The sequence below is a fragment of the Cydia strobilella genome, chromosome 14 (genome assembly GCF_947568885.1).
Source record: "Cydia strobilella chromosome 14, ilCydStro3.1, whole genome shotgun sequence".
Classification (NCBI taxonomy): domain Eukaryota; kingdom Metazoa; phylum Arthropoda; class Insecta; order Lepidoptera; family Tortricidae; genus Cydia; species Cydia strobilella.
Window position 1 is genome coordinate 12,620,197 of NC_086054.1, and position 18,676 is coordinate 12,638,872.

The 18,676-nt window shown below is 39.8% G+C and overlaps 1 protein-coding gene across 3 annotated transcripts; it reads right to left on the minus strand.

Annotated features, from left to right (window-relative positions):
* Positions 1 to 504: 504 nt before the first annotated feature.
* LOC134747224 (nuclear transcription factor Y subunit alpha) lies at positions 505 to 18,008 on the minus strand. 3 transcript variants are annotated; one of them, XM_063681825.1, is made up of 9 exons: positions 17,852 to 18,008; positions 17,055 to 17,228; positions 15,251 to 15,314; positions 14,346 to 14,474; positions 13,195 to 13,286; positions 10,160 to 10,348; positions 5,903 to 5,987; positions 5,245 to 5,339; positions 505 to 4,703 (listed from the first exon to the last, which is right to left on the minus strand). In XM_063681825.1, exons 2-9 carry the CDS (start codon positions 17,220 to 17,222, stop codon positions 4,629 to 4,631), a joined length of 897 nt encoding a protein of 298 aa, XP_063537895.1. In that variant the 5' UTR covers positions 17,223 to 17,228; positions 17,852 to 18,008; the 3' UTR covers positions 505 to 4,628. The 3 variants fall into 3 exon arrangements, with proteins under 3 accessions (XP_063537895.1, XP_063537897.1, XP_063537896.1); XM_063681827.1 differs by having other exon boundaries at positions 5,245 to 5,335; positions 5,905 to 5,987; positions 17,852 to 18,007; XM_063681826.1 differs by lacking the exon at positions 17,852 to 18,008 and adding an exon at positions 17,648 to 17,833.
* Between the last annotated feature and the right edge of the window lie 668 nt (positions 18,009 to 18,676).

Below are 18,676 nucleotides of genomic sequence, written 5' to 3' on the forward strand. Positions count from 1 at the left end.
CTTGTAACTTTTTAGTTTAGGTAAGTATGATTCGTTTTTACGATATCCGAATGTTGCTAATGAAGCTCTATCTTACATTCGAACCTTAAAAAAATCTTAAGTATGCATAACTGTTTAACTAATTAGATAAATAATTTTAAGAGTAGACAATTCAATCATTTTTTAACGAAAAAAAATCTTAGTGATGCTGATGCTCATCATTGTGTTTGTAAACTTGATATTATGAAGCTTATATTATTGTTTTAATATTTTAAATTATGTTGATATTTTGATAATTGTTATTTTAAATGTACGCTTTTATGTTATACTCTTATTGTTATTACATAGTAATTAGTAATTTAGATATTCATTAATTTAATTAAATATACCTGACACCTGTGAGGCCAATGGAACAGAAAACACTAATCTACCTAAACCTTCATATTATTAAAAGTAAATTTCTTAACGATTTATAATAAACTTTTTGAAACTGATTAGCATTTCATTATAGAAATAAAACGATCATTTTGGTGCATTTTATATTTTGTACTCGTTTAATTGCAATATAAAACACTAAAATACGTTTATACTCAGTTGTAGATATATAAAAAGTCATATTTACATACATACAAATGACTATGCAATAAAACCGAAAAGGAATCGTCTTTATTTCGTCTTCTATCCCGTTCGAAAAATAGAATATATCAAGGCCTGTTTACACATTAATTAGTGTTTTGTGAAAGTTCATATATTTGCCACTAAATGCAACTAGTAAATAAAATGTATGATCTCGCAATTGACACAAATCAATGTGGAAACAGGTCCTTATGAGTGCGAACAGAATATATAGAGGAAAAAATAGAAACTTGACAGCTTTCAGGCACATAGTAGTTTTACAATGGCGAAAATAATGTTACACCAACAAGTCTGTAAAAATTATCTTTGGATATAATTTGCTATAAACGAAATAAGTACAAAAAATTGCAAAGATACCGTTAATTGTGATATTGGCACTACATTTTGTAGGGTATCTGTCAAACATTGTGAATATTCCTGTGTTTATGTTAACTTAAGATACAGCAAAACTATTGGACAAATCATGCGGATCGTGCCACAAAATGTACATATTATAGGTACATACTTCAATCAACTTTTTCTTGTCACTCGTTGGTAAGGTTCCGGTCGCCTGGGTCACTTTTAGAACGTAGTTTCTTCAAACAAACTATGTTACTATTGTCGCCTGGCTGACGGGACAGAATAACAACAAAAAGTTGATCTACCCTAATACAATAGTCTAGATCTGGATTAATAAATACAAAAACAATGGAAGTTAAAAATATGGTGACCGCCAAACGGCGTTACGTCGTCTGTATCCTAAATGTACGGCTTACAAAATGTTTCATCGAAATATATATTTAAAGTACATATATCTAAAACTGTTTGTGATGCTCAACAAAAAAACAAGCAATATAAGATTGCTTGCGTGAAATTTGAACCTCGTGGTTAGCCCAAGTAGGGGATCGGACTGGCAGTTACTTTTAAACCCCTTTATTCATTAAACTGTCCCTTTCTAAGGATGGCATTCCACCTGTCCAATGGTCCAATGTCATTGCGTCTCACTCTCTCATTAAGCAAACTGTGAGACGCAATACACATTGGACCAAGAAATTGGACAGGTGTAGTACCACCCTAACAGACAAATCTGTAAATGATGGATAAGGCAAATGATTATCAAAAGCTTGTGAAACTTTTATGAATACACAAATTGAATTTGCCTTTTATTATTACAACATAATATATAATAATTAGCCTCATGCATGAAGTTTATATTTGAACGAAATACGTTTTATTCGGATGTTTGTTACCGTTATATCATGTTACTAATGCATTTCCGTTTTTAAATTACCATTTAATTACTTAAAATTATAAATAAAAAGTACAAAAATTTGCCCGCGAAAAGCTAGTGAGCGAAACGCTCGAAACGCCACGTGACGTCACGCGTTCGACAGATTAGTGTCATTAGTAGCAAACGTTAGTTGGGCCGCCCAACGTGTGACGTCATCACGCTCTGTCGAATTCGCGCCAAAAATTATGAGCGTTTCAACCGCTCAAAAATTTTCAACATTTTAAATATTTTTAATAAAATAATGTTAAGGTTTACAAAAGTATTTTTATCATTTCCGGTGTTCCAACGATATAAATTATGAATCGAAAAATAAAAATAAATTCATGCATGGAGCTAATTGTCAATTACTACTAAAAATCGGTAAAAGCGCAAAGTGAAAATTCGTTTTATTGTGTAGTTGGCTAAAATAATATATTATTTTTAATTATAAGTCCGATCCCCATATTTTACAAAACATTATCAGCAAAAATATCAAACTAACGCAAAATCTGCTGACCAATATTTGATGTAGTCTTTGCTGAGAAATCATTAAGTTTATTAAATATAACATAAATAATAATCAATTTTAAAACAATAATTTAACAATTTCAAGTAATATATCAGTAAATTGCCAGCAATATTTAAAAATAAAAACAAACGTCAACGAAACGTAAACGTGTTGCGAAAAAAGCCTCATGTACGATAGTTTAAAACGCTGATTGTGGCATAATCTTGCCACGAATTAGTCAAAATATTAAAATTATCAACCTACTCTAGCCATTACTACATAGTTTAACATTGATTATGGTATAGTAGTTAACGCTTTAAACGCGAAATCATAAGCATGTTGCATATGGGTGAATCAACTTTTTGTTAATGTCACCTGGGTCCAGTGTTGGCCGAACGTTAATTGCAATTAACCATTAACCAGTACAAATTGAACCGTAAACCGTAACGGACGGTTACAGTTTACGGTTCAACTTGTACTGGTTAGTGGTTAATTGCATTAACGTTTCGGCCAACACTGCCTGGGTCACTCTTAAAACCCTGGTTTTATTGTATTTAAAATAACCAAACATACATTTTTATGGCGGTTTTAAGCCATTTCCATAATGGGTCATCTACTTATTATAGTTAACGTATTTATAACATTATCTTACTATTGTCACTTGGCTGACGGGACAGAATAACAAGAAATAGTTGATCCACCCATATAATGGATTAAGATCCAATAATATAGACAGTCTAAGCGGTAATATTGTAAACCAATTTGGAGCTATCATTATTATTTCACGTCTATTACACATTTAATTGTTTTATGGGCAGTGTTGTAGTAATTTTAGAATTATTTAGATCACCAAGCTTTTAATCTATCTAATGCTAATATCTAGAAACTTCGATTTTAATTGCCTAAACTATTGATACTAATGGATTTTTTAAACAGTAAATAAAAATCAACAATACTTAGATTTAATGTCAATGTCAGGCCTTTACACGGCCCGATGTCTTCAAAAACATAAAATGTATATCACTGCTAAAAGGAGCTTTGCTCCGCAGTACTTAAGTTTACAAAACATGATTAATTTTGTCAGCTACTTAAATACTCTAAAGTAGTCTAAAGATTGTCGATAAGGGTGAATTTCTGATTGCATTCTTATAGAAGTTATGCCTTAGACTCTTTAGAGTCATCTTGAAATCGACCCCAAATTAAATTAATAGGAGTCACAATTTGACAATAAAGATGCTAAATAAATGATTTTAATCAGTCTAGATCGCACATATAATCTCTCTAAACGCAAATGCATCATAATTATCATTATATGTCTCGCTTCGATGCTCTTATCTTAAAAGCGGTCACATATCTACCCATCAATTTATAGGTATTATATATTGTCTATTATGTTATATAGTTTGTCGAAGGACTTTCCCATTTTAAACATAGACAGAGAGAATCATACTATCTTTGTCTTACACTAGTACTAGCATCCAAAAGAAAAGGATGTATAGTTTTTTTTGTTCTTATTTACTGACATTTTGGTTTGACTACCTATTATTTACGTAGCTGACATAAAAAAAGCCTGGCAGCAGTATGATTTCTAATAAATTAACATTTACACGAACCATGGGAAAGGCATCTGTAAAATTGACTGTCCCTACATAAAAAGGAACTATCGTCGAGAGCGCCATCTACAATTACCGCCTTTCACGTATCTCAGTCGATTGGTGTAGTTACGCGGTGGTTTTCTAATAGGCTAGCTTAGCCCTTTATCTTTAACCTTCTTCGAAATCTTTAACCATTTGTGTTGCCTTATGTCCTCACTCACACGCCAACATTATGAGCAAATGTGGGCCAATATAAACTTGACGAGAAAATATGTAGGTTACATTGACAACATACGCCGTAACACTTATAAACGTTCTTGGCACTGCGAGCACTGTTTGTGATCAATTTAGGTGCTCTTGGAGTAAATGTAAATAAATAAATGTAAATCCTAACGTCAATTGACGCACGTGGCTACAGCCTAATAACAACCTTCGTGCATTTCAACAAGGTTTACGATGACGCGTCGCACACGATAGACGTGGGCGTTCTAAAGGTTAACCGTAATAAAACATAACTCACCAATCAACTGAATAGGTGGTATAGCGGTCTTCCCCATAAATGTTCTCCTGGTGCGCTAACATGAAACGTTCGTCGTGTAACTAAAGTAAGCGACCGGCTCGGTCTAGTTCAGTCTCAGTGTGTGTGTGTGTGTGTCGGCTGCTACGCAGAAGGCACGGGTTGGTGTGGCGCGAGGCGCCGCCAGTGACTCCGCTGGCGTTCTTGGGACTCTTCATCCTGGAAAGGTGAGGAAAAATGGTAAGTTTAAAAAAAAAGAAAATAGAAATGATAACAAAACGATAATACACCGGGTACTGCTATGTCTTTCCCAGGCATAGTACGAGCGAGTTATCGATCACATGCGCGCCAATAGAATTACAACTTTAGCATTCGCATTTAAGGTTCAAACTAAATTGCACTTTCGGGAAATATTACTTGTCTTCAAATGAATCATCAAAGCTGGATTAATTGGAATTAATTTGAAATTTTTTGGGAAAACTTTGTAGATGGGTGCGGCCTGGAAAAGGGTAAAATTAGTCGTCGAGTCCGAGGGCAAATATAATATAAATGCTTATTTATATTATACTTTAGTTGGCGCTTGCCTTTTGTTTCTCTGGAGAAGGAAAACACCATGAGGAACCTGGACTAACCTCCAAAAGGTATGATTTACTGTGTTAAAAGGGTAGATGGCAATCGGTTTCGTAAAAACAGTCAGATGATTAGAAATGTTAGGAAGATTATTAATTTTGGCAACTTATAATGCAGAGAATATATTTACCTGAATAATGGTGATAGACACGGTATCCGGTTTGATATCTTCCAGAGGCTTATGTTCCTCCTCCGAGCCCTGCTCCGCCATCTCCATATTCCTACACATGTAATTTTAAAACACGTCAGTATGTGAACATAATGCTCGGCTCACAACCAAATAATTCTTGCACTCAGGAGAAAAATATATAACGCCATACTGGTAAAGTAAGGTCAAAAATATAAGAGCAACTTTTCCAGCTTCATACTATTTAAGGTTACTTCTTTTTTATGTAGTGTTACAATAGGGGGTATTACTGCAATGTTATGCCACCAGATTGCAGCATTAGCCAGTTTAGTAAACCATAGAGTAACTTATACATACTGTGCCTTTGACAGTTGTTTAACAAGTTTTCAGAGATAATAAATAATCAAAGCGGTTTGTCTACAGAGGACCTACCGGGAAACGCGAATCCGAAATTTCGCTATCTGCCTCTTTATCGCTCGAATATGCAAGAGTGACAGAGATGTTAGATAGCGAAATTTCAATTTTCTTGTTTCGTAATAGACCCTCAGATTGTGGTAGTGGCGCCCTCTACGCAGTTTCGCGTAATAATCCCTATTATGCTGGTACTTGTGTTGTGTCAAAAATACTAGGAAATGATTGTCCAAAATGTATACAGATACTTACTTCCTACTGCCGGAGTGGAACCTGCCACCCTCGCCGCGTATGCGATTCATTGCGTGCCTGTGCCTGGACTCGTGTAGATATTTCTAAAAACAAAAAAAATATATAATTAAAAAAAGTGTTTTAAAACTCTTTTAGGGTTCCGTACCCAAAGGGTAAACACGGGACCCTATTACTAAGACTCCACTGTCCGTCTGTCTGTCCGTCCGTATGTCTGTCACCAGGCTGTATCTGATGAACCGTGATAGAAACGCAGTTGAAATTTTCACAGATGATGTATTTCTGTTGCCGCTATAACAACAAATACTAAAAAGTACGGAACCCTCGGTTCGCGAGTCCGACTCGCATTTGGCCAGGTTTTTTTTGAAGGTATGTATGTAGTGAACTGACCGGCCTCTCCTTGGGTATCTTGCCCTGCTCGTGCAGCCTGCTTGTACTGAAGGTATGTATGTAGTGAACTGACGGTCTCTCCTTGGGTATCTTGCCCCGCTCGTGCAGCCTGCTTGTACTGAAGGTATGTATGTAGTGAACTGACCGGCCTCTCCTTGGGTATCTTGCCCTGCTCGTGCAGCCTGCTTGTACTGAAGGTATGTATGTAGTGAACTGACCGGCCTCTCCTTGGGTATCTTGCCCCGCTCGTGCAGCCTGCTTGTACTGAAGGTATGTATGTAGTGAACTGACCGGCCTCTCCTTGGGTATCTTGCCCCGCTCGTGCAGCCTGCTTGTACTGAAGGTATGTATGTAGTGAACTGACCGGCCTCTCCTTGGGTATCATGCCCTGCTCGTGCAGCCTGCTTGTACTGAAGGTATGTATGTAGTGAACTGACCGGCCTCTCCTTGGGTATCTTGCCCTGCTCGTGCAGCCTGCTTGTACTGAAGGTATGTATGTAGTGAACTGACCGGCCTCTCCTTGGGTATCTTGCCCTGCTCGTGCAGCCTGCTTGTACTGAAGGTATGTATGTAGTGAACTGACCGGCCTCTCCTTGGGTATCTTGCCCTGCTCGTGCAGCCTGCTTGTACTGAAGGTATGTATGTAGTGAACTGACCGGCCTCTCCTTGGGTATCTTGCCCTGCTCGTGCAGCCTGCTTGTACTGAAGGTATGTATGTAGTGAACTGACCGGCCTCTCCTTGGGTATCTTGCCCTGCTCGTGCAGCCTGCTTGTACTGAAGGTATGTATGTAGTGAACTGACCGGCCTCTCCTTGGGTATCTTGCCCTGCTCGTGCAGCCTGCTTGTACTGAAGGTATGTATGTAGTGAACTGACCGGCCTCTCCTTGGGTATCTTGCCCTGCTAGTGCAGCCTGCTTGTACTGAAGGTATGTATGTAGTGAACTGACCGGCCTCTCCTTGGGTATCTTGCCCTGCTCGTGCAGCCTGCTTGTACTGAAGGTATGTATGTAGTGAACTGACCGGCCTCTCCTTGGGTATCTTGCCCTGCTCGTGCAGCCTGCTTGTACTGAAGGTATGTATGTAGTGAACTGACCGGCCTCTCCTTGGGTATCTTGCCCTGCTCGTGCAGCCTGCTTGTACTGAAGGTATGTATGTAGTGAACTGACCGGCCTCTCCTTGGGTATCTTGCCCTGCTCGTGCAGCCTGCTTGTACTGAAGGTATGTATGTAGTGAACTGACCGGCCTCTCCTTGGGTATCTTGCCCTGCTCGTGCAGCCTGCTTGTACTGAAGGTATGTATGTAGTGAACTGACCGGCCTCTCCTTGGGTATCTTGCCCTGCTCGTGCAGCCTGCTTGTACTGAAGGTATGTATGTAGTGAACTGACCGGCCTCTCCTTGGGTATCTTGCCCTGCTAGTGCAGCCTGCTTGTACTGAAGGTATGTATGTAGTGAACTGACCGGCCTCTCCTTGGGTATCTTGCCCTGCTCGTGCAGCCTGCTTGTACTGAAGGTATGTATGTAGTGAACTGACCGGCCTCTCCTTGGGTATCTTGCCCTGCTCGTGCAGCCTGCTTGTACTGAAGGTATGTATGTAGTGAACTGACCGGCCTCTCCTTGGGTATCTTGCCCTGCTCGTGCAGCCTGCTTGTACTGAAGGTATGTATGTAGTGAACTGACCGGCCTCTCCTTGGGTATCTTGCCCTGCTCGTGCAGCCTGCTTGTACTGAAGGTATGTATGTAGTGAACTGACCGGCCTCTCCTTGGGTATCTTGCCCTGCTCGTGCAGCCTGCTTGTACTGAAGGTATGTATGTAGTGAACTGACCGGCCTCTCCTTGGGTATCTTGCCCTGCTCGTGCAGCCTGCTTGTACTGAAGGTATGTATGTAGTGAACTGACCGGCCTCTCCTTGGGTATCTTGCCCTGCTCGTGCAGCCTGCTTGTACTGAAGGTATGTATGTAGTGAACTGACCGGCCTCTCCTTGGGTATCTTGCCCTGCTCGTGCAGCCTGCTTGTACTGAAGGTATGTATGTAGTGAACTGACCGGCCTCTCCTTGGGTATCTTGCCCTGCTCGTGCAGCCTGCTTGTACTGAAGGTATGTATGTAGTGAACTGACCGGCCTCTCCTTGGGTATCTTGCCCTGCTCGTGCAGCCTGCTTGTACTGAAGGTATGTATGTAGTGAACTGACCGGCCTCTCCTTGGGTATCTTGCCCTGCTAGTGCAGCCTGCTTGTACTGAAGGTATGTATGTAGTGAACTGACCGGCCTCTCCTTGGGTATCTTGCCCTGCTCGTGCAGCCTGCTTGTACTGAAGGTATGTATGTAGTGAACTGACCGGCCTCTCCTTGGGTATCTTGCCCTGCTCGTGCAGCCTGCTTGTACTGAAGGTATGTATGTAGTGAACTGACCGGCCTCTCCTTGGGTATCTTGCCCTGCTCGTGCAGCCTGCTTGTACTGAAGGTATGTATGTAGTGAACTGACCGGCCTCTCCTTGGGTATCTTGCCCTGCTCGTGCAGCCTGCTTGTACTGAAGGTATGTATGTAGTGAACTGACCGGCCTCTCCTTGGGTATCTTGCCCTGCTCGTGCAGCCTGCTTGTACTGAAGGTATGTATGTAGTGAACTGACCGGCCTCTCCTTGGGTATCTTGCCCTGCTCGTGCAGCCTGCTTGTACTGAAGGTATGTATGTAGTGAACTGACCGGCCTCTCCTTGGGTATCTTGCCCTGCTCGTGCAGCCTGCTTGTACTGAAGGTATGTATGTAGTGAACTGACCGGCCTCTCCTTGGGTATCTTGCCCTGCTCGTGCAGCCTGCTTGTACTGAAGGTATGTATGTAGTGAACTGACCGGCCTCTCCTTGGGTATCTTGCCCTGCTAGTGCAGCCTGCTTGTACTGAAGGTATGTATGTAGTGAACTGACCGGCCTCTCCTTGGGTATCTTGCCCTGCTCGTGCAGCCTGCTTGTACTGAAGGTATGTATGTAGTGAACTGACCGGCCTCTCCTTGGGTATCTTGCCCTGCTCGTGCAGCCTGCTTGTACTGAAGGTATGTATGTAGTGAACTGACCGGCCTCTCCTTGGGTATCTTGCCCTGCTCGTGCAGCCTGCTTGTACTGAAGGTATGTATGTAGTGAACTGACCGGCCTCTCCTTGGGTATCTTGCCCTGCTCGTGCAGCCTGCTTGTACTGAAGGTATGTATGTAGTGAACTGACCGGCCTCTCCTTGGGTATCTTGCCCTGCTCGTGCAGCCTGCTTGTACTGAAGGTATGTATGTAGTGAACTGACCGGCCTCTCCTTGGGTATCTTGCCCTGCTCGTGCAGCCTGCTTGTACTGAAGGTATGTATGTAGTGAACTGACCGGCCTCTCCTTGGGTATCTTGCCCTGCTCGTGCAGCCTGCTTGTACTGAAGGTATGTATGTAGTGAACTGACCGGCCTCTCCTTGGGTATCTTGCCCTGCTCGTGTAGCCTGCTTGTACTGAAGGTATGTATGTAGTGAACTGACCGGCCTCTCCTTGGGTATCTTGCCCTGCTCGTGCAGCCTGCTTGTACTGAAGGTATGTATGTAGTGAACTGACCGGCCTCTCCTTGGGTATCTTGCCCTGCTCGTGCAGCCTGCTTGTACTGAAGGTATGTATGTAGTGAACTGACCGGCCTCTCCTTGGGTATCTTGCCCTGCTCGTGCAGCCTGCTTGTACTGAAGGTATGTATGTAGTGAACTGACCGGCCTCTCCTTGGGTATCTTGCCCTGCTCGTGCAGCCTGCTTGTACTGAAGGTATGTATGTAGTGAACTGACCGGCCTCTCCTTGGGTATCTTGCCCTGCTCGTGCAGCCTGCTTGTACTGAAGGTATGTATGTAGTGAACTGACCGGCCTCTCCTTGGGTATCTTGCCCTGCTCGTGCAGCCGGGCGCGCGCGGCGCGGCGCTTGAGGATGCGCTTGTACTGGCGCGCGTTCACGTACAGCAGCGGCTCCTCGTCCGACGCGCAGCTCTCCGACGGCGCCGACGACGTGCTGGCTCCCGTGCTGCTGCTGTTGTTGTTGTTGTTGTTTACCATCTGTGGAGAAATGTTTACGGTTAATAAAAACCGGACAAGTGCGAGTCGGACTTGCGCACGATGGGTTCCGTACCATCACTACATAGTATAAAATAAAGTCGCTTCCTGCTGTCTGTCCCTATCCCTCTGTATGCTTAGATCTTTAAAATTACGCAACGGATTTTGATAAGGTTTTTTTTTTAATAGTGATTCAAGAGGAAGGCTTATACCTAGTCGGCTCATAAGTTCTGTCACTGGCCTTTAAAATTTAAATTTGGAACTCCTAAAACAAAAACCGTTCTGCATTTGAATTTCGAATCTTTATTAAATATTTGAGTAGTATAATTTTGCAATTTTCTGTTTTCTTCAACATGGAGTGGACGCTTAAAGATAGCCGTACCGCAATAATTGCACTATATCGTTGTGGTCACTCGCCGACTAAATTTTTTAAGCTACTTGAAAATTTAAAATTCTCTCTAAGATTTGTGTATCGTACCATAGAAAGATACAGTGAGGTCTCTAGTTTAAATGACAAGAAAAGAAGCGGTCGTCCGCGTACAGCTAGGACTCCAGCGGTTGTACAAGCAATTAGGGCACGCATTGCCAGAAATCCCGCTAGGAAACAAAAAGTTATGGCGCTCCAGATGGGTTTGAGCAAAAACACGGTGAAAAGAGTGCTTAATCAAGACCTGAGACTTCGTGCTTATAAACGAAAAACTGGCCATCTTCTCAATGGTCGGCTTAAAGCTTTAAGGCTTAAAAGATCTAAAGCTTTATTGAAGAAGTACGCTAAAAATAAGCACCGTTGTATACTGTTTTCGGACGAGACTTTCGCTTTTAAAAAGCCGTTTTCTACTCCCAGCTATCAGCTGGTAAACGGAAGCAAGGTGGACAGCACCTACGTTACAAGGACATGCTTAAGCGTCACCTAACTGCCTGCGGTATACCACCTGACAAATGGGAGGAGTATGCTTCTCAGCGGCCAGAATGGCGTTCTCGTGTTAAGATGAGCGTAAAGAACTTTGAAGACGCTCGTCTCATTGAACTTGATACGAAACGTCAGATACGTAAGTCCCGGCCGAAACCCTCCTATAATTACACTTACAATGATTCTGGTCAGCTTTACTGCCCCACCTGCGATAGAGTCTTTAAAAATAAGTTCGGCTTTGCCAGCCATGTCAGAGCCCACGCTCGTAATTAGCTAGGGTCGCCGTTGCCGATTACGGCATGGAGCTATATATATATTCGGACGAGAAAATTTTTGACATAGAAGAAAACTGTAATAAACAAAATGATAGAGTGTACGCTCGCAATAGTAAAGAAGCGTCTAATAGCATTCCCCGTATTCAAAGAGGTCATCACCCTTCATCTGTGATGGTTTGGCTGGGAGTTTCTTATGCGGGCGTCACTAGTATGCATTTTTGTGAGAAAGGAGTAAAAACTAGTGCCAAAGTGTACCAAGACACGGTGTTGACTAATATTGTGAAACCACTATCCCATACGATGTTTCTAAACCAGCATTGGGTTTTCCAGCAGGACTCTGCTCCAGCCCATAAGGCAAAGTCTACACAAGCCTGGCTCGCCTCCAATAAAATCAACTTTATACGGCATGAAGATTGGCCCTCCTCTAGCCCAGATCTTAATCCTTTAGACTATAAAATATGGCAGTATTTAGAGGAAAAGGTGTGCTCAAAACCTCATGCAAATCTAGACTCGCTGAAAAAATCTCTTGCTACGGCAGTGGCCAATATCGACATGAAAGTGGTGCGTGAATCCATTGACGACTGGCCACGAAGACTTCAAGCCTGTGTAGATAATTATGGCGGTCATTTTAAATAAATGTTATACATTTAGATTCTCTAATTTATAAGCTTTCAAACGCTGTACAAATTATACGGAATAAACTTAAACTTTTGATTTTATTTGATACTATGTATATGACAGAACTTATGAGCCGACTAGGTATGTATAATTTGTAAAAGTTTTGTGTAAATTAATTGTACTACCCGTGCGAAGACGGGGCGGGTCGCTAGTTATCAATAAAAACGGCAAAAAAATCACATTTGTTGTATGGGAGCCTTAAATATTTATTTTATTCTGTTTTTTAGTATTTGTTGTTAAAGCGGCAACAGAAATACATCATCTGTAAAAATTTCAACTGTCTAACTATCACGGTTCATGAGATACAGCCTGGTGACAGACGGACAGACAGACGGACGGCCAGCGAAATCTTAGTAATCGGGTCCCGTTTTACCCTTTGGATACAGCACCCTGAAAAGCTGCAAATTGAGTAAATATAAGCGCTAAGAGTAAGGGAATGATCACAACATTAAATTCCACATTCCTGAATTTACTGCATAAATTCGGTAATTATTAACAAGATTTTTAACAAGAACGTTAAATTGGTCATATTTGCTTGGCGCAGCAGAGAAAGGCTTAAAAAACAGAATACTTAAATGTTGCGAACGCAACTTTTTATTTATATAAAATATTCCTAGCAGTAGCTAAACGCAGCCGTCGGGCTCGGTTAGTATGCGTATGCTCCACATCATTTGTATCGCGGCCAATTAGAGGCACCTAAATTTAAACCACCTTTTTCTGTTCAATTTCGCTAAATCACTCTCTCATCAGCCTCCATACCATAGCCACCGCTTCTACACTTTTTGAGCGTTTCGTAAACTGTACCTTTGTAACCAGTATTGAAGATTATATCAGTTCACTTCGAGTCAAAGTCTTTTTATTTGAGTCGTCGAGACCTGCACGGCAGCTACATAAACATAATTATGTCGACCCTGTTGTTCCTGGATTGTATATGAAAGAACAAAAACCCAATTTTATCAAACAAACCAGTATTCATTTATATTTACCATCACAATATTGGGCTGGTTGACAATTTGCTGCTGCTGCACCGCGTTGCCGACATTCGCTACTTGCACCAAATTACCATTTAAGTTGATAACTGAAAAAAAAAAAAACAAATTTCATTAGGTATAAACCAAGGGGCACACAAACAACAACAAATTAAAGATAAGAACCTGCCAAAGAGCCATGGAAAGGAGCAATCTCAGTATAAAACTAAAGGACAAGGTTAACAGCAAGTACATACGATCCAAAACAAACACCATAGATGCCCTCGAGTTTGTGCTGAAACAGAAATGGAGATGGGCCGGCCACATAGGAAGATTGACAGATGACAGATGGACCAACAAAGTCACAAAGTGGCCAGGACCCCATGGCAAAAGTAGGCGGGAAAACCCATAACAAGGTGGTCCAAGGATATTATAGCCACAGCCGGAGAAAATTGGCTAATCAAGGCAAAAGACCGAGAAAGGTGGAAAGATATGGAGGAGGCCTATACCCGACAGGGGTCCTTAAAATAGTAAAAATGGAAAACAATAATATTAGAAAACTTCTTTATCATGTAAAACTATTTAAGGAAAAATAAAGGCTTAAAAAATAAAAATAATAATAAATAATAATAAGCCAAGGAACATTAAAAAGTCAAAATGCCGAAAAATACAAAATACGATGTTTTTTTGGGATTTTAAGGTCCATTTTGTTCAAACGAAAATGACTGACAAGTGTCAGGACACGTAGTGAACCTGAGTCGAGAGTGATAGTGAGTCGAGAGTATACAATGGTAAATGGAACACGAATATTGTCTGTTCTATTCTATCAGGAGGAAAAGTCGAAGTCTAATTTATATCAGCAAAATCCACCCTGACATTAGTTTTGACTTTTATGAATCTCCTTTAACTCCATTAAATGAAAAGGCATTCATAAATTCCCATTTGTCCCCGACGGGCACGGGAAGCGCCTACGCTTCATATAATCATTCCCATAGTCCAGGCGGTCACGTGGGGCGGGGCTAATAGATATATAAATTGAAAAACAAATTTGAATATCGTGCCTTTTGCCTTTATTTATTATTTATTTATTTATTTTATTTTATTTATTTATTTAACTCAAAAATTGGCTTGACAGATTATAAATATGTATGTGTATGACTGTGAATTACCAGCAGGTTGATGGATGATCTGGTGCTGGTCTATGGAAGGCTGCGGAGCGCTGGCAGTTGGCTGGTAGATGAATGTTTGTCCGTCTGCTGTTTGCACCAGCTGCATTGGCTGCATGTTATTACTTGTGCCTGAAATACAAGTTATCACATTTGACATTTCATTGTAACACAAACCTGAACAAGAATATTCCATGGCCCTGTCCTTGACAGTTTTCTGGATCGATTTTTTTTTGTGAAAATCTACAAAACTATTTCTATGGGATGCATGATACATAATTTCGTAGTAAGATTGTAAAGTAAATAATTGCTATACATGTGTATAGTCGTTCGATTTGTAGCTGGCCCCGAATGGCTAATCCTTTGTAACCCTGCAAAAAAAGGGTCAGTCATTGGTGTATAATTCTAATTGGCACCTGAGCGCGGGCTCCAACGCTAAAAAAACCAGCGTAAGTGCGCTCTCCGATACGGCGCCTTTGTTACGCATCTCGATGACACATTTTAGACTGCTTCTATAGCGTTCGACTCGCCGGCACTCAGTAACCGTAAGAGGGACCACACAAGAAATCGCAATTTTTTTTCTGTTCATTTTGAACCTTATTGCAATCTACATAGTGGTAATTCAATAACCGGTTATAACGAACCAACCATTTTTTAATGCAGGTAAGTAGCACGTGCGGTTTTACTTACAATAGACAAAGAGTTATCCCTTAGGGGCCAGCTTGAAAGCTAACGACTATACCTTAAAATGTGACATCCCACGGTAAGGTAAAGGTATGGTGTGATCGGCGCTTACGTTGCGTAGCACCACATTGGAATTGGAGCGTCGTTGATAATAGCGCAAGCGCCAACCACCATAAGGTGCCTTTACCCGTGGAACGTCACAAATATTTTAGTATTGACCTTACCTTGAAGACTGGACAGAGGCAACACTTGTAATTGCTGGAGTTGCTGTCCATTGGGCGTTGTCATCTGTAAAAGTCAAGAAAATCTTATTTGGCAACTTTATACTTTTAATTAACACATTATACTACATGTATTATACTACATGTATGTAAAATGTATAATTTTGGTGCAATAAAGAATATTTACTTACTTACTATACTTGTAATTTAATATATTATATGTCCCCTTTAGCAAATTGTAATTCCTTCAGTACCAATGTTTCAGTGTTCATACTACACAAACATGGGGCATTTTCTATGAAAAGGGACCTTATTGTCGATGGCGCTTACGCCGCACAGCGTCGCGCGGCATTGTATTTATATCGGAGCATCGTTAATAATGGCCTAAGTGCCATCGACAATAAGGTCCCTTTTTATAGAAAATACCACACATATACTCATGGACAAATTTAGAGGAACGCAAAAAAAAGGTTTAATTACTGGATAGGTTTAACTACAGCACCTAAACTACCTAAAGTAATTTCAAAATTTGTAATTAAACTTTTTTTTTTGCGCACCTCTAAATTTGTCCATGAGATGATGTCACAAAATATTAGTTAGAATTTACTTGTGCAAATGATATTAATTAATCGCTTGTTAAAATACTACTACCTGGATTTGTGAAGTTCCCAGCTGCGTATGCATGTACAAATAAAAATAGTTTATAGTTTTATTACTAAATAAATGTTACATATCTAACTGAAATGCAATAATATTTTGAATTATCTAGTCTAGTCTTTCGAGATATTTGGCATAAAAGTTAAACAATTTTAGGCCAAAAAACTGGTTTTCTGGCCATAACTTTTGTGTTAATCAGTTTCAATTCAATTTATTTATTTCGCTTGAACATACACAGTTGTTATGGTTACATGTCATTAGGATGTTATAGGTACATAGTGTAGCTATTAAGTGTTACATGCATGTATGGTCTACCATGATATGGCATGCAAAATCTTAGACTAACTTAAAATAATAATCTAAATAATCTAATTACAATTAAAATGTCAAGTTATCAAAATATTCATTCAGATTATAAAATGGTCTTATTAGTAGAAATGATTAAAATTAAAACTTTAGACAAATTTTCAGCGACAACATAGATGAACCCAAATATATCGATTTCGTATATGTAAGATCATTCACAGCAATCGAGATACGAAAAAAGTGTTTTTTTAGACAATGTTTAAAAAAAAGATAAATATATAAGTATTCATTTCTTTCGAAATCCGGTAGACAAAAATGGAGATAAAAGATTGAAGAACCGATAGCTGTTTGTCTTATAATTCTATATGTAGTGCAAAAATAGAAGATATGATTCAAAACTTGTCAAAAATCAATGAACAACTCAGGTAGCCCATTAAAATAAAAATCTAAAACCATATTAGATAGACTCTGACCATGTTAACTTTGCACAAACTTGGCAGTGGCATGCCATGTGCTCCATACTTGTAGCACATGGCATGAAATTCTTGTCTAATTTTTAGTGTAAGAAATGTTATAATTTTTTTATTTAAAACTAGAAGATGTGGTTTGGTACACAGTTACATACATTAAAAAAAATACAAATAAAACAAGTATTTCCTCTACTCAGTTATCTACTACTTAGGTCAAATTAAGTTATTATATCTGCCTCCCTGCCTGTCAAATAAATACTAAAGGATTTTGTTTGATATAAAAACCTATTTATTTATTTTGTCGTGTCTGCATGGAAAAATATAAAAAAAAAACCATGATACCTTTAAATTTTAGGTTTAAATTTAAGCAATACCTGAATAGTTTGTGCCGTGGTTGGTATAGCGTGGACCACAATCTGCTGCCCATTGGGCCCCTGGATCATGTGCGGGCCGGCATTGTTCATCTGCAGCACCTGCAGCTGCTGCCCGTTGATAGTCATCACCTGCGTACCGTCCGAGCTCTGGATCTGAGCATGCTCCATGGCTCACTGGAATTTGTTACATTACACAGTTAAGTAGAAATAAGATATTGTACTTTATTGGATAACTATCTTGCGCACGACTTTGTATACATAGTATGGTTCACACCACGTTCACACTATGGTATGGGTTTTTGAGTTTTCAAACATTTAATTATTAGGTGCCTAGTTTATTAGGTACTTCATAAGAGTTACCGGTTGATATTTTTGCCGTCAAGCGTCTAAAACAAGTTTAATTATGTTGATGGAAGGTTAATTAATTAAGTAGGTATAAGAGTACAGTAGGAATATTCTACATTACATGCATGTAATGTTTATTGGAGTAGTTCGTATAAGTTACACAAACTGGTAGTATAAGAATACTTAAAACAAGCAGATAGAAAGGAGAAAGGAGTACCTAATATCTCGAAAAAGATAATTTCTCTTACGTGGAATAGGAAAAGTACTTTGTCATAAGATGTTCACGTCACTCGCTAGAACTATGAGCGAAGGCAACGCAATCAAAATGGCCGATTTCAAGTTATTTCTTCAAACATGTAACACATTTTCCCGTGTAAGATGAAACTTTTCCGATAATTCCAGTAAAGCATGTCCATTTCCAAAGTGATATTCAGTCAAAATTGTAAACTTACATTGGGTCTCCTCACTGGTTTTTCAATGATTGGTTGACAAAGGATAGACCAATGGCCGAAGTCAATGATCACGGGAACGCAGTAGATTGGTTCGGCGCATTACCACTCCCAAATAAGCGCGGACGTTCCACTATCCAATGTTCGCTCACGTAATTAAAATCTCGTCTATGGTTGGCTTCGCGTTTTGGGATACCCTACTAATGGTAGAAAACCGCACTAATCATGATGATTTCCTGCGATTGAATAAATTGTTGTGTTATTAAACTATTATTAATTATCATTAACCCATATTGGAATAAAGAATACAACGCAAAAGTAATCCTCTTTGTTACCTTTTTGTCGTTATCGTTACGTTACACAAAACGGTTTATGAAAGAAACAAAAATAGTATTTTATACAATCGTGATAAAATAGAGAGCTTTTCAGCCGAGTACTGTGTTTAAGCAACAACACCTCGTAACTGCTAAATTCAATTTTAAGACAGTTTTTAGGGTTCCGTACCTCAAAAGGAAAAAACGGAACCCTTATAGGATCACTCGTGTGTCTGTCTGTCTGTCCGTCTGTCACAGCCTATTTTCTCCGAAACTACTGGACCAATTAAGTTGAAATTTGATATACATATGTAAGTTTGTGACCCAAAGACGGACATGTAACGCAAACAAATGAATTTTAAACATGGGGGTCACTTTTGGGGGGTAAATGAGAAAATTAAAAAAATAAGTTTTTCAAACTATATCGTATTATATATCAAATGAAAGAGCTTATTGTGAGAATCTCAAATATATTTTTTTTATAATTTTAGGATAAACAATTTAGAAGTTATTC